The sequence below is a fragment of the Myxocyprinus asiaticus genome, chromosome 1 (genome assembly GCF_019703515.2).
Source record: "Myxocyprinus asiaticus isolate MX2 ecotype Aquarium Trade chromosome 1, UBuf_Myxa_2, whole genome shotgun sequence".
NCBI classification, from domain to species: Eukaryota; Metazoa; Chordata; class Actinopteri; order Cypriniformes; family Catostomidae; genus Myxocyprinus; species Myxocyprinus asiaticus.
In genome coordinates this window covers 54,596,174-54,612,459 of record NC_059344.1, presented here as the reverse complement: position 1 = coordinate 54,612,459, position 16,286 = coordinate 54,596,174, and the positions used below count along the sequence as shown (strand labels likewise).

The window sequence follows — 16,286 nt, the reverse complement described above, 5'->3', positions numbered from 1 at the left end:
TAAAGATTTTATTTCAAGAATTCAGTAGTAATTGATAAAGATTTTCCCATGAATTCAAATTAACTTTTTTAAATCAAGCGTAAAATTCACATGAAGCAATACTCAAAGCAAACTAAATTTGAAAACTAACAATAAACCATGGAGCATACCAAACAACAAGCAATATAGGCTAAACAATGCCATTTCATAGAAAACCATAAGAGAACATTAATAATTTCACTAATGCATATACACAATAAATGACAAAGGAAAATTGGAACACAATGGTATGCACTGTAAAAAAAAAAAAAAAAACTGTTAAATTTATGGTAAAATAGCAGAAGCTGTGAAAATACAGTGACTGTGTTTCAGGGATTACAGGATGTCTTTTCTTCCCATTACATGATATAAACTTAATATACCAACCTCCTGTAGCTACAAAAATCTAAACTACAAAGATATCTATCTATCTATCTATCTATCTATCTATATATATATATATATATATATATATATATATATATATATATATATATATATATATATATAATGTGATGGGTCATACAAGGACTTCTGAAAACACTTGATAATTATTTTTTTCAATAGTAAAAGCACATGTATTCTCTTGTTAAACATAATATAATTTTTTCCCCATTAATTTTAAGGTAAAATCATACATCTAAAAACATCATTGTTATTACTGTATTTATATTTTACAGTAAAATTACACGTATTGTCTTGTTGAATATATAATCATCTTTTACCATATACATGTTAACCAATTAACATTATTTTACTGCAGCATTTTTACTTAATGTCATCATCAAAAGACAAAATACCTTAAGAATAAGTGGACATGACAAACGTGATGAAAAATAAGATAGGCCTACAGCAAGGCTATTTGGTCCTTGATGCAAACATAAGCTTACTATGCCATTTATATGCTAACATTTCATTTCAGAATGGGAACACAGCCTTACAGCACTGCAAAAAAGTCTATACCAACAGTAACTAAATCAGTGTTTGCAATTCATATAATTTGAATAGATAAAATATATAATATCAAATATATACAAAAAACAGTCTGATAATATCACTCGGTTTGGTGTGCTTTGCAAGACATCACACATTATAATTGAAATTTGTTGACATTTTTTTTCAATACATTATGCAAAAATCTTTAAACCCAGCTACACTTTAAAATGTGTCAGGGTTATTACAGGGTTGAAAATCAGTGCCAAAATGTCTACTTCCTAAACCAACAAAGATCATGACACCACACCGCATTATTCAAAGTAAATATGTTTGTATTTGTTCTCTAAAACAGAGTGTATATTGAACTTACTGTATGTTTGAACTGTGGTCAAAAAGACAAAATGAAATGGACTCTCTCAAAAGTTACATCTAAAAAGGTTAAACCATTATTTTTAAAGGGTGGAATATGTCTCTGTGTAACAGAGCCGAAAAGAAGTGAGGGACAAAGACAAATTCTGCATTCTCCCAGACAATGCATAAAGCCTTTTCTTTTTTTTTAAATGAAAGAAACAAACTACTTAGTTTTGTATGAGAATGAATGGACCGAATAAATTCAAAACTAAGATTAGAGTCAGAGTTAAATATAACTTGTGATTATTTGCTAGCTTGTTAAGCAATACAAGTAAAAACAACAAGGGAGATTTATGAAGGTTTTTTCATCTGTCAGCTTGTTTTTTACAAACCAAGTTTTGCTGTAGGCATTGTGACATCATCATTTCCTGTCTATCCATGTAAGGTTCCAGTGTATATATTTTTGATCAAATGTGTGGTTAATATATGTTTTCAGCTGAAAGAAATATTAGAGTTAATTATTTAACTTCAGCTATATGCAGTCACGTATTATATTTATTATTTGGGTGAATGAGCCTTCAAGCTAAAACGTTATGATATTGTACTTCATTTTAATAACAATTGTTCATAATCAATATACTGTAATTGTGCAAGAGTATTTCTATAATATCAATATAAATCTAACTTTGTGAGCGGAAATCAAGTTTATCATTCTAATATTTTAATTGTCATCTTTAGAGCTTCACAAATAAACAATTTCCTGATCATGTGCATTTAATTTCATAGAAATGCTGTAGAAGTTGCTTTAAAAAAATGCTTTAAAATTTGATTTGATAATTCCTTACCTCATTTATTGTGTCACTCTGAGCTTGTTCGGTACCACAGTAAAGCGGAGTTTCAGTGGTACACAACACTGTGAATGTCAGTGTCTTCTTTATAGGCTCTGAAAATAAACATGGAGATCAAACATCATCACCAAGCATACCAAACATCTGTCTAAAAAAAAAAAAAGAAAAAAAAAGTACTGTTGGAAAAATATATATACTGGTCACAACAAAGCATTTTAATAACATTTTAGTATACCATATTAATTATAAAAAGCAATTGGTTAAAAAATTAAAACACTGGGCAGATCACAAATGCAAATGTGTCTTTCATAAACAAGCATCATAATTACAGAGATTAAGATATGAGGATAAAGTTAAAATGCACTTCATTTACCTGTCATCTGAAAAGTACTGACAGGTTTACTCCTCAATTGATCAGCCACAACACAGACATTGAAGTCATACCTTGTTCCTGATGTCAGATTAATCATAATGATGTATTCGCTTGTTACATTTATTGTTTTCTTGTTTCCCCAAAAGACAGATGAATATGTCACCTCATACGTAATGTTAGAGGCTCCCACTGACTCCTCTGGAGCTTCCCAAGTTAGATTTATGGCATTACTGCTTAAAGTGAAGGCTCTTGCCAGCCTGGGGCTAGTAGGGACTGTGAATAGATTTAAAGTTTGTGAGATTTTATATAGCTGAAATGACAATCAGTGGGACAGAATGAATGTACAAGGCAGATGAATAGCTAGTCTGATAAACAGTAACGACAACGTCAATGTTACTCACGAGTAAAAATTGATTGAGTAGCAGCAGAACTTTTCAATCCATTCTCTACAAAAGTGACAACTGTGACGGTGTACTTCACTCCTGCCTTTAGCTTAGTGAAAGTGTAACTCAAATCCGTAATGTTTACAGGCTTGGCATCAGGTGGTTCAATCGTCACTTCAAATTTAGCATGATTCCCTTGTAATTTCCAGTTGGCTTCTATGGTTTGGTTAGATGAGCTCAAATAAAGTGTCACAGTACTTGGAACTATATTCAAGGAGATAAATTCAAGGAGTAAAAAAAAAAAAAATATATATATATATATATATATATATATATATATTAAATATACAGTATAAAATATACAGTATAAAATCCAACAGCCAGCCTATGATTTTTCAAAGTTTAAATACTGACATTAAGACAAAAAAGACACTAGGACAAGGTACAAGATTAATAAACATTTGAACTAATTCTGGGCAGTCATTTCTCATTAATAAAAACTCTCCTTCAATGGAGTGGGGCCCTGAGAATGTGTATGTAAATCAGTATGTTAACTCACATTCACATTTATCAAATTCTGTAATTGAATTTCAAGATAACAACTTTATAGTGGAAATTCCTAATTTGCTAATATATAAATGCAATGTTTTATAATTCAATATATTTTGTTCTTATTTACATCATGCATAATCCAAAACATGAAAAATCATTAATTAGGCCTGATATTTTAACCAAATAATATTGTTCCTTTTACATCTGAAACTTTGAAGACAGATTTGCTCAAGACAGTGGCAGGCAGAAAAGCAGGCATTTAATGTCAATATCAGTGTATAAACCAATGAGAGTATTTTAGTGACCAAGTACCAGACTCACATGTATATGCATCGATTTGAACCATTTCTCCTGATATTGTGTTATCGTCTGTTAGTGCCACCACAGAGAGAAAATGTTTGGTGCCAGGTATTTTACCTGTCACTTGTATGAACTTGTCTGTTGTAATGTTGCAGTTAGTGCAATTATTGTTGTTAATAGACTCATTGCAGTTAATATACGTAGTGGCTTCTTTAATACAATAATAATAACCCGAAGCATCACCGACAGGTAGTTTCCAAGATGCTGTAATGACTGTACTGTCATTGTCTTCTGATTTTAGGTCTGAGACACGTGAAGGCTCTGAAAAATAAATACCAACAAGAGCTGTTAGCTTCTTTAAAAAATGCATTTACAGCTCTGGTCACACAAAGATGCTAATTACTTGACATTTATCTCTAAAAATATATTTTTTTAATGATATGGTCAGCTGCACTTACTGGTGTAAGTAGAAATGTTGCTTGGTATACCTTCAGTAGTCTTATTCACTATGGCAGTAACTTTGAAATTGTACTTATTGCCTGGTATAAGACCCGTAATGACATCAGTTTCAGACGTTTTGGTTCCTGATTTGCCTGACACTTGAACTGAGTAGAAGTCATAGCTTCCTTCTGGTTTTGTCCAGTTAAGTTTGACGCTATCATTCGTCACCCACACTACTGTCAGGTTATGAACACCAGAAGGCTCTAAAACAGGGATCATTGCTCTCATTAGTTGATCAGATCACTCAGTGGAAGTTTTCACCGTATTGATTAAAATGATCAACTACATACAGCACTGCATTTAGAAATGAGAAAATTACATTGTTTAATACTAACAGTAAGCATACAGATGTTTATAATGCTTCACAATAACACATCAAGTAATACACTTTGGAAACTTCCAATAAAAGACACAGTGTGTGCAATGATATTAAGTCCAAATCTACTTACTGGTGTAAAAGGAGACATTCTGAGGGTTGAGATCCCTGCCACACTTCACTGGGAATACTTGAACATTGTATCGAGTTCCTGGTGTGAGATTCAGTATTTGTTTGGACAGGCCAGTCTCATTAAATGTCTGGTTGTGGTCCCCTGTGACTTCCACTCTGTAGTGGCTGATGTTCTCACCGGGTCCCTCACTCCAGTATAGATAGCCTTCATGTGTGGTCTCATTGGCAACGTTTATTTCCCCAAAGAAACGCTCTACACACAGATAGGTGTGTTATAAGGTAAATTGGCAAAAAAAAAAAAAAAAAATTAAACTTGCAGCGGGGCAATGTGCGGCTTTGATGACATTATGTAGATAAGAGAGAATGATGTGTTGGTCAATTGTGAAGAAGTAAAATCAGGAGAAGAAATATTAATGGTAAGTGTACTGAGGGACCATGTTAGCTGCTGTAGACTGATGTCACTAGATGTGTCCCAGTTCGCATACTTCTGTACTACTCAACACCATTTTGTATTGTAAGTAGTAGAGGTCGACCGATAGTTGGTGGTCAGTACATGCCGATAACCGATTAATCAACCGATAGTAAATAGTGCTGAACTTTATTACGAAAATAAACAGTACTGAATGAACCATTAAAATGTATTGTACTTTTTTAAATGAAATAAATATATAAATATATATTAACTAATATTCAAATTTTATTAGTCCGCAAGAGGGCACAATAAATACATAAACAGTACAGCACTATTATATTATTGCATAGAGCAGGGATGAGTAACTGGCGGCCCAATACAGCCCATCTTACAAGACTGAGGATTGTTTTTATTTCTTTGAAAAAGAGATTATGTAAAGATTTCATTCAGTTTATGATGTTATTACAACTATTGACCAGAAGAGGTTGCTTGTTCTTAGCAGACCTGCTGATCATTCTAGGATTCTAGCATGCAACATCTTACACTTGCTCATCATTTCTAAGGTAAATTGAGCAAAATTTTACCTCAGCTTGTCAGCGACATAGTGCGCGCTATTGTTAATGTACGCAGGTGAAACCCATGTCTTTTGTTTGCCTGGATCGAAATCTGTCATTAAAGATTTCAATTTGATTCGCAAATACACCATTGATCAAGTGATCAAAGAGGTGTACAGTATGAGAGATACATACACCAGAGCTGCTCTCCTCACATATGTAAAGGGTAAATAAAATACAAGGGTAAAAGACATCAAATGTTTTTTACGAAATCCATGACAGTGCGGGAATCACCAATGACATCTAATGCTGCTTTGCCCATGCTTGTGAAAAACGAAAAAGTTGTTATAAGAGGGAGAAACTTTGAAGAAATGCGCAATTGAGATGCCTGACTGATTGTTGAAAAGTCTTGCGAATAGAGAGAATGTTCTCTGACGCACAGGACTGTTCGGTCAGTGTGTGTATATTGTGGTGCTGAAATGTTTTGTATTAATGCACTGAAATGTTATGTCCTTGTATCCAGTATTGTTATTGATGTTAATATTTAGATTTTAACTAATACCTATAATCTTTTTTTATGCTAGACGAACGTCTTTGTTTCCCTTTACTTTTGTTTATTCAGCATCTCACGCAGGAGCGCTGTTTTTTAGATGATGTGTCTAATTAAAAATAACTAAAAGCATATTGTGACACCAGCTTTCTTTTAAACTGTGCTGTGTCTAGCCTTTTTTAGCACAAGAATGTGATCAATTTGAAGTCATCATATTACAGTGAGGATAAAATAATTAATTGAAATCAGGTGCGTTTCTGATTTGTTTCTCTCGGCTGCATGAAGATATTAATTTGCTTCCTCACATCACTAGCTTTAAATATGCAACTTAGCTGGCTAACGAATGCATAAACGTGACCAGCTGTATATAAACTAATGCAAATAGATGGTGTGGTGGTGGGGGCGTGGTTGAGTGCCAGCTTGTGAATGAAGAGGGAGATCAGGACATGAGAATGGTAAGGATCATCACCTGGCAATGACTGTCTCTAACAGCTGTTTGTCATTGCAGTGAGAGTGGAGACGGGCTTTAAGAGTGAGCCGGATGTCAACGAGGGGGAGAGAGTTACCACACACACCCAGAAACTGTGCTGAAAAGTGTGATTTTTGAGTGTGCTGCTGCAAAGTGCGATTTGAGTTTAAAATAAACAAACCATTTGAGTTGAATTCGCCGTCTCCCGCTTCCTCCTTTTCCCCTAACTGTGAACTTTGTTACTCTGGTGACGAAACCCAGGATTTAAGGGAGGAAGAACGCTGCCATGTATCCCTCACCTCTGGAGGATGTTGTCAAGACCCTCGCCAGCATCCACCAGACACAACATCAGGCCCTCCTAGAGCTGCGCATCGAACAGGAGCAGTGATTTATTGCACTTCTCCAGGCCCAAGCGGAGGACCGGCAGATGTTCCAGTGCTTGCTGCCTCGACCCTGGACCCAGGGACTGCCCCACCCCAGGGTCCGCTAGTCAAGATGGGCCCTCAAGACGATCCGGAGGCCTTCCTGAAGCTCTTTGAGTGGATGGCGAGGGCGTGTGGATGGGGAGGCGGAGTGTCAGGATGATGTAAAGGATGGGGAAGTCTCGGCTTCCCCTGCCCTTAGAGGATTTCCCGCCTGGGATTTCCCACTGGAGCAGATGTGAAACGAGATTCTTAGGCACACCTTCGACCAAGTGAGAGTGATTGATGGTCACTGCCTTCAGCCAGACATTGCACTCGCCTATCTGTACTTTTCTATTATAAATGACCAGTTGTATCAAGTGACGCAGGACATTCAGACAAAGGAAGATACCCAGTTATTGATACTGAAGAGCCGTCAGGAAATGTTATTCCAGACAGCTCATTATAATCCAATGGCAGGTCGCTTAGGGCAGGAAAAGACACTGAACCATCTAATGGCCCATTTCTATTGGCCGAGCATTTGCAGGGATGTTCGCAGATGGTGTGCGGCATGCCGTGAATGTCAGCTGGTGAATCCGCCGGCCACCCCAAGAGCGCCTTTGCGTCCGTTTCCTTTGATCGAGGTCCCCTTCGAAATAATTGATTATGAGGTTAAACGAATGGATAGGGGTTAGAGCACGGCAAATTTTTACCACCTCAACCTCTTAAAACCGTGGAGGGAGGTGGTCCCCAAGGCTTAGCGATGTTGGTACTGAAGAGGGAGGAGCTCGGACCGGAGGTGAACTTAAAAGCCAGTGGTGGTACCCTTGTGGAGACCACCTCTCACCATCGCAAATCACGAATGTGGCCCGGTTGCAGAGAGAATTCTCGGACATGTTCTCGCCCCTTCCCGGTCGTACGAACCTCATAAAACACCATATCGAAACAACCCCAGGGTTAGTGGTGCGCAGTCGTCCCTACAGATTACCCGAGCACAAAAAAAGGGGTTTGAGAAGAATTAAAAGCCATGCTTGATATGGGGTTGACTGGGCCAGCCCAGTGGTGCTGGTTCAGAAGAGCGATGGCTTGGTCCGGTTCTGTGTGGATTATAGAAAGGCTATAGAAATGCTGCTTATCTGGATGACATCATTATATACAGTAATGATTGGCAGTTGTCCAACATGTCGGTGATGTTGATAATGGTTCTTGCTGACTTTGAGGATCTCGCTGTAATACGCCGATCGATTACGGCAATGGAAATAAAATTCTCTGAGTTAGTTACAAGAGTGACTGATATTGAGAGACGAATCGATTGTCTGGGGTCTTCGGAGAGGGAATTAACCGCTAATCCACCCGCGACCAAAGCTGATTTGGAACATCTCCTTGAAAAGCTTGAAGATCTTGAGAATATAAGCCGCAGGAATAACATTCGAATTGTTGGAATTCCTGAGCATGAGGAGGGCAGAGATATGGTGAAATTCCTAGACAAGCTTTTCCCGAGTCTGCTCGACATATCAGGCCATAAACTGGAACTCGAGCGAGCTCACAGAGTCCCAGCTCACAGATTTGTTGAGGGAGATAGGCCCCGATCAATCCTGGCCAGATTTCTGAGATCATCCAATAAAGATCTTGTGTTGCGCCAGGCGAGGAGCAAAGGGAAGCTTTCTTGGAAGAACCATAATATTTTCTTGTTCCCGGACTTTGCGAGTTCGACAAGAGAGAGATGCGATAGGTTCAAGGAATGTAAGAAACTCTTACATCAGCGAAAGATCACTTTTGCTCTGATGTTTCCGGCCAAACTGAGAATAGAAATGAAGGATGGTCGCAAAGTATTTACATGTCCCAATCAGGCAATGTCTTTTATTAAATCAGTGGGTGAGTAAACTATTGGGTGTTTCTCATGTGAGTGGGTCAACTCGCTGTACTTAATCTGGCTTTTGAGGAACCTGGGTGTCATTTTGGTTTCTTTTTGCTTTTTGCGTTGGCTTTGCCGAGCGGCTAGAGTTTGTTTTGTGAATAACACTTTTCCTTAAAGAAACGTTTGCATTGACGAAAGATTACTTTTACATTGAAGTTCCCGGCCAGTTTGAGAGTGGACACTATGGATGACCACAAAATATCTACATGCTCACACAAAGGATGTCTTTTATAAAGTTGACGGATTGTGTAAGTCATGGTATATACTTTTATGCGGCCTCCGAGTGAATTGACAGGATGCCGGTTTTGTTTCTTTTTGTATTGGTTCCTCCTAGCGGCTGGAGCTTGTTCTATTGAATAACACTCCTTTGGAACAGCTGTGGATTAATCTGTTGGTTCTTCATGCTTATTCCTCCTGCTGGCTGGAGATTGTTTTGTTGAGTATTTTTACGGGACATTGGAATGATTACATCATCCGCTGAACTCATAACAGCCGGCTCACTGTTCATTCGTTTGTCTGTCCGAGGAATCTGAACGGTTTTATATCAGCTGGAATTTGTTTTGTGGAAGATCACACCTTTGAGACAGTTCTGTGAATTAATCTACATGTTCTTTGTGTTAATTCTTCCTATTGGCTGGGGTTTATTTTACAAAGCATTTTCTGTTATGTAATTTTGTCTCACAAGTTTGTGAGGCAAAATTGAGCAATCCGATGGCAAAATTGTCGTGGGGGCTCGTGGGCGTTCATGGACCTTTTGAGTTTAAAGGGATTGACGCCGGTAGGCGCTTTCGTGTGCAGGGTTAATGCGCACATTTGTCTTTTTTCTGTTTGTTTTGTTTGGGGGGAAGTTCAGGGTTTGATTGTTTCACTAATGGGGAATGTGGTCTGTATAATTTTGTTTTTGACACACAATTTATTTTTTCTACTATATCAAAATGTCAAATGTTAATAAGAGTGTACTATCTCTCTCCATATGGAATGTAAATGGGTTGGGGCACCCCATAAAAAGGAAGGTTATTACTTTTCTTAAATGTAAGAAATATAATATAGTGTTTCTTCAAGAAACACATCTCTCCCCGCAGGAAGCTGAAAAATTTGGGAAGATATGGGGTGGACATGTTTTTTTTTAGTGCTGGCTCAAGTAAGAGCAAGGGAGTCATTATATTGATTAATAAGCATCTACAATTCAAGCCTCCGTCTGCTGCTTCACCGTCGAGAACTGCTGGGCAAAGTCCTCGTCGGTGTCACCGAATAAGCCCGCCTGGGAAATGGGGGCAGCAAGGAACCGTGTCTTGTCGGCCTCGCCCATCTCGACCAGGTTGAGCCAAAGGTGGCGCTCCTGGACCACTAGTGTGGCCATCGTCCGCCCAAGAGACTGCGCCATGACCTTCGTTGCCCAGAGGGCGAGGTCGGTTGCCAAGCGCAGTTCCTGCAACAAATCTGGGGCGGAACTACCCTTGTGCAGTTCTTTCAACGCCTTGGCTTGGTGGACCTGCAGGAGAGCCATGGCGTGCAGGGCAGAGGCGGCTTGTCCAGCAGCACTGTAGGCTTTAGCCGTCAGGGACGACGTGAGCCTACAGGGCTTGGATGGGAGCTTAGGGCGTCCACGCCAGGTGGTGGCGCTCTGCAGGCATAGGTGCACGCGAGCGCCTTATCCACCAGGGGAATCGCCGTATAGCCCTTGGCTGCCCCGTCATTGAGGGTAGTGAGAGCGGGGGAACTGCGGAGTCGGGGCCGGGCAGTGAAAGGTGCCTCCCACGACTTCGTCAGCTCCTCATGCACTTCCGGGAAGAATGGCACTGGAGCGGGGCACGGCTGCTTTGAGCGGCGCCGCGAACCCAGAAACCAATCATCAAGCTGCGAGGGTTCAGGGGAGAGCGGAGGGTTCCACTCTAACCCGACGCTCACGGCCGCCCGGGAAAGCATGTCCATCATTTCGGCATCGGCCTGTGACTGGGCGATCATCCCCGTAGGGGGAAGCCCAGCTGAGGCTTCTGCGTCTGACTGGACAAGCCCGCTCTCCGATGCTGCGCTCGAGAGCTCATCATCTTTGTGAGCTCCAAACAAGAAGCCAGACTCGCCGTGAGACGAGCCGGCGAACTCATCCAGAAGCCCTATTGGGGCAGACGAGTGTGCTGGGGAATGGGAGGTCCGCGGGGGGATACCCAGCGGAGACGATCCCATTGGGGTCCCCAAATCGCCCCCAGTGCTAGCCACGCTGGCCTCATACCCGTAGGTAGAAGGACCTAGGTGGGAAGCAAGCCGCGACCGCAACGTTGCCATGGTCATGTTCTCGCAGTGAGAACATGAACCATTCACAAACACTGCTTCCGTGTGGGTCACGCCCAGACACGAAAGACAGCGATCATGGCCATCCGAAGCTGAGAGATAACGACCGCAACCAGGAATAACACACAATCGGAAAGGCATCTTTGAAAAGACACGTCTTTAAAAAGACGTTCCGTGTGTGCGCACTTTTAGAGAAATATATACTTTTTTAGAGGGGAAAAATGCTCTTTCAGAAAATATACTCTCTAGTTTTTCTGCTGAAGCGCCCAGGGGCATTCTCTGCAGTGCACCAGTGCAGAGGAAGGAGAAGCCGCTGAAATGCACCGTCAGATCCAGCAGAAGTGAATGAACAGTAATATTCAGCTCAATGAGCATGACCGTTCGGCTCCGAAGAGAAAATCTGAATGAGTGGTTGCATACCAGCTCCTTTTATACCCGTATGTCCGGGGGAGTGGCATGCAAATACCACTCACCAATTTTCACTGGCCTTTTATCAAAGACCAGAGGTGTCTCGGGCTCCAAAGAGTGATCCCTAGTGTCACTACATCGACACAACGTCGAGTGAGAGACAGATAGGGAACATTGATCAAAAATGTATTCAGCACAGCAGCACACTTGCTTGTGAGATATTGTTTAAACATTATTATTATAACAATTATTAGGTGCTTCACATTGAATAAGTGTTTGATGCTCTCAGTGTGGTGATTTTACCATTTGAGCGGTTTCACACATTCACTGTACAGCACGCAACACGCGTAGACAGTATATTTATTGAATTAAATTGCCTCTTTTTCTGTTTAATAGTCACACCAGGACCTATCACAATTTTAATTCGATTCATTGTGCATTTATTCTTTCCCAAATTTGTCAAATTCATGTGAGAATTTGAAAGCAGTCTTGTGTCAGTCAGACAGCACACAGGTATCAAATTAAGTGCTTGTTACAACTAGAACTGCATAAACACTGTTATCGTGACATCTTATTTATTTTAGTATCAACTTGGTACTGAAGTAGGTACTTTTGACATCCCAACAAAAATAAACTTAGTGTTCTATTTGGGACTTTGGGAAAATTCATACATTAGATGGCTGAGTGCATGCTATAAATGTATAGTTCATCATTTGAGACACAGCTACTGTGAATTTGGCAACAGTAGGCCAAAAGTTCTTCAGCTAAAATCAGTTTGTGATTACCAAAATTCAAACCACTGCCCCACAGTGGCTGAAGCGGGAAGTGATTTTAAACATATGGGCACTTGTGAACTCCAGTGAAATGTCCACAGAAAGGTGCCTAAAGCAAGGTGTTTTTAGTTATGAAACATTACTTTTGCAAATAGAAAAGATTAAAATAGAAGAACAGGGCGCTCTGCAAGAGATGGCATTGTCCCCACAAAGGCCCCCACTGAACATCGTGTCAGTCTGAGATTACATAAAGAGACAGAAGCAATTGAGACAGCCTAAATAGATAGAAGAACTATGGCGAATTCTCCAAGAAGCTTGGTACATCCTATCTGCCAACAACCAAGAAAAACTGTGTCCAGGTGTACCTAGGAGAATTGGGGCTGTTTTAAAGGCAAATGTTGATTTATCTTTTTTATGTTTACTGGACTTTGTATGATGTCAACTGATAAATGAAAACTATTTATGGCATTATTTTTGAAGACATCCTCACTATGCAACATTTTTCACAAGTGCCTAAAACTTTTGCACAGTATTGTGTGTGTGTATATATATATATATATATATATATATATATATATATATATATATATATATATATATATTATATTATATTATATTATATTATATTATATTATACATATAACAATTCACATTGTTGAATTGTCGATGTCACAGTGTCGATGAGCCTAATAACGTGATTTTGTGCTATAAAACAAACTCTTACCATCATAACAGATGAAAGGGAGAAATTCGTAGCACTGTTTTTCCTTCCACATACCAAAGCTGAGAAGGGCCACACAAGCATCCTTAATATACTCATCGGGATCTTGATCGGGTTCTGTGCTGCAAGGGCTGCCTGTGGTGCTATATGCTGTGGTGCTATATGCTGTGGTGCTATATGATGTGGTATCAGGGGTGCCGGTAGTGGTCACACTATGTGTGGAACTAGGTGTGGTACTAGTGGTGGAACTAGGGGTGACACTCTGTGGATTAACGGGTGCACTCTGAGGAGGAGTGGGTATATTGTATTGAGCATCCAATTCATCTAATGTCATATTTAAGCAAAAAAGTATTTTTGTCAGTAGAGGACAGTGGTCCTCTGTTTTGTTACTTGTAGTAGCCACTGAAAAGGTTCCTGAAGTCATTGGAGAGGTCTCTGGAAAAGTCATTGTAGAGGTCATTGGTGAAGTCACTGGAGTTGTCCCTGGAGAAGTCACTGGAGTAGTCACTGGAGTTGTATCTGGAGAAGTCATTGGGGTATTCACTGGTGTAGACAGAGGAGTTTGTGTAGTTGAGGAACATTTAGGAATAACTTTCTTTGGCACAGGACGACCAGGGTACCAGTTCTGATATGTAACAGGATCCCCATTGGACCATCTGGACCATGGTATGGAGCCATTGAAACTCTTGCGAAGTCCAATCCAGTAGTCTGAAGAAAGGTTCTGCATGATGAGGTGGACATTTCTACTAGTGATGGTGGCCAGTTCTTTGTAACAGACCTGACAATAGAGCCTTGCATCATTCCATGTGGTGCCACTGGTGCCATTGGTTCCATTGGTGCCAGTGGTGCCATTGGTGCCACTGTACAGAAGAAAATACTGCTCCTCTGCCCGTATAACCAAAACTGAAAGCAATAAATTCATAGGAGAGTAATAATTTTTGCAACTTTGCATATATCTTAATGTATAATGTTTTGTCTACATTCGGTGAGGTCTCTATTAGAGTTGCAACAGGATATATCTGGAACTTCCAAAACTGTTAATGGTTAACTGTTCATGCATGCTACTGTAAAACTGGTTATGCAAACGTTAGGTGAGAAAGTAATGCCAAGTTTTTGAGCATTTCAATGAAAACTGAATGAATGGTTGAATGAAAAACATTTTAAGTCCACAAACAATTGTAATTAAATGAATACATTTACTTGGATCCTTCAAATCTTATGAAATACAATGGGCATCCAGCATATGTTTAATATTCCTCAAATATTGCTAATGTACAGTATATCCTTTAAAATATGTTATGTACTCTCAGCAAACATTTAACGGAACATTCAGGGATCAATACAAGTTAAGCTCAATCAGCAGCATTTGTGGCATAATATTTATCACCACAAAGAAATTATTCCGACTTGTCGGAAATCTGGGTTACAGCGAGGCATTTAAAATGGAAGTGAATGGGGCCAATCTGTAAATGTACAAATACTCACTGTTTTAAAAGTACAGCCACAAGAAGTAAACAATATGTGATAACATGATTTTAGTGTGATGAAACCGCATCCTAACCTTTTCTGTGAAAGTTATATCCAATTTTAAAACATTGCCATAACAACGTCACAACTTATAGGAATATTCCTTTATAATATAAATAATATAAAGGAGGGGCAAGTCAAAATAATTTTTTGTGGTGATCAGTATTATGCCACAAATTCTGTTGATTGAGCTTAACTTGTATTGAACCTGGGATATTCCTTTAAACCCTAAAACGACCATAAAAGTGACAATTTAAACAACTACATCTCAAGTAGTACATGAGTTTTAACAAAAAATTAATGCAAGTGATAAACTTCACATTTCTGCCTTTCAACACTCCATAAATTGGCCCCATTCACTTGCATTCTAAGTGTTTCATGTAACCTCAATTTTTTTTTTTTAAGAAAATAAGGGATGAATCAAACATTATTTTTTGTGGTGATTAACATTATACCACAAATGCTGTTGATTGAGCTTAACTTTTATTGAACCCAGAATATTCCTTTTAAGAGTAAGTTACAAATCCTGTTTGTATAATAAAGTTCGCAAACTCACCCAAAAATGGCAGCCACAGCATATGCATGTTATATCTGCCTGTTGACTGACTTGAAGTGAACTAACCTCAGATCAGGACAGGTAATGTATGAAACCTACAAAAATGTACCACTTCATCAGAACCAGGATAGAATCCAAACAAGACTCTTTTGATGTTTCAATTTTAGTCTTTAGCCTGGTTAACTTAACAAAATTAAACAACACTTGACCTACTGTGTAGACTCTTGTCCTTTGATATTCCTTATTCTGAACACAGTACAGTACTGTGTTCTCTAAATGTACACAGAATTTGCATTTGATTTTGCATGTATCCTTCCCCCAAACACTATAAACACTAAGAAACATTTCAGACAGTGTATTACTATGGAGCAATTGCTTGTTTCCCAAACCTGTATGCACATCGCTTATGACGTAGTAATTACCATCTTTGTTATAGCATACACTGGCTTTGCAATAATCAAAATACATCACTGTCATTTATTTAGTTTCCACTTGACTCTAAACCTGGTAAGAAAGGAGAAAGTTCCATTGCACAAAATAGATTTATACAGGGCCATGAGATTATTTAAGTTGGTGCTGTATTGGGAGGTGCATTTTTGCATGTGCATGGGTTTTTTAGGGCCACACATAGCACTGGCAGACAAATAGACTTTACTTAATGGGATAGTTCACCCAAAAATGAAAATTATCTTATCATTTACTCACCCTCATGTCATCCCAGATGTGTATGACTTACTTACTTCTGCAGAACAGGAATGAAAATCTTTAGAAGAAAATTTCAGCTCTGTAGGTCCATACGATGCAAGTGAATGGTGAACAGAACTCAGAAGGTCCAAAAAGCAGCATAAAAGTAATCCATAAGACTCCAGTGGTTAAATCCTTGAAGAGATATAATAGATGTGGGTGAGAAACAGATCAATAGTTTAGTCCTTTTTTACTATAAATCTCCACCTTTGACCAGCCCCGTTCAGTAGGTGGCGATATGCACAAAGAATGCA

The 16,286-nt window shown here is 39.1% G+C and overlaps 1 protein-coding gene across 2 annotated transcripts; it reads right to left on the bottom strand.

The window, feature by feature from the left end:
* On the bottom strand, window positions 1-15,524 carry LOC127442967 (uncharacterized). 2 transcript variants are annotated; one of them, XM_051701438.1, is made up of 10 exons: window positions 15,502-15,524; window positions 15,289-15,383; window positions 13,209-14,108; window positions 4,712-4,963; window positions 4,220-4,465; window positions 3,783-4,082; window positions 2,928-3,173; window positions 2,527-2,799; window positions 2,151-2,248; window positions 1-1,801 (listed from the first exon to the last, which is right to left on the bottom strand). In XM_051701438.1, the coding sequence occupies exons 2-10, from the start codon at window positions 15,314-15,316 to the stop codon at window positions 1,727-1,729; spliced, it is 2,418 nt and encodes an 805-aa protein (XP_051557398.1). In that variant the 5' UTR covers window positions 15,317-15,383; window positions 15,502-15,524; the 3' UTR covers window positions 1-1,726. The 2 variants fall into 2 exon arrangements, with proteins under 2 accessions (XP_051557398.1, XP_051557389.1); XM_051701429.1 differs by having other exon boundaries at window positions 15,289-15,515.
* Between the last annotated feature and the right edge of the window lie 762 nt (window positions 15,525-16,286).

Excerpts from the sequence above, each read along its gene's own strand:
- LOC127442967 (XM_051701438.1), bottom strand. The coding sequence starts at position 15,316 with ATGCATATGCTGTGGCTGCCATTTTTGG. Across the intron at positions 14,109-15,288 it reads GCTGTGGCTGCCATTTTTGG|TTTTGGTTATACGGGCAGAG; the intron begins GTGAGTTTGCGA and ends TATTGCTTTCAG. Across the intron at positions 1,802-2,150 it reads AGAGTGACACAATAAATGAG|CTGAAAACATATATTAACCA; the intron begins GTAAGGAATTAT and ends TATTTCTTTCAG.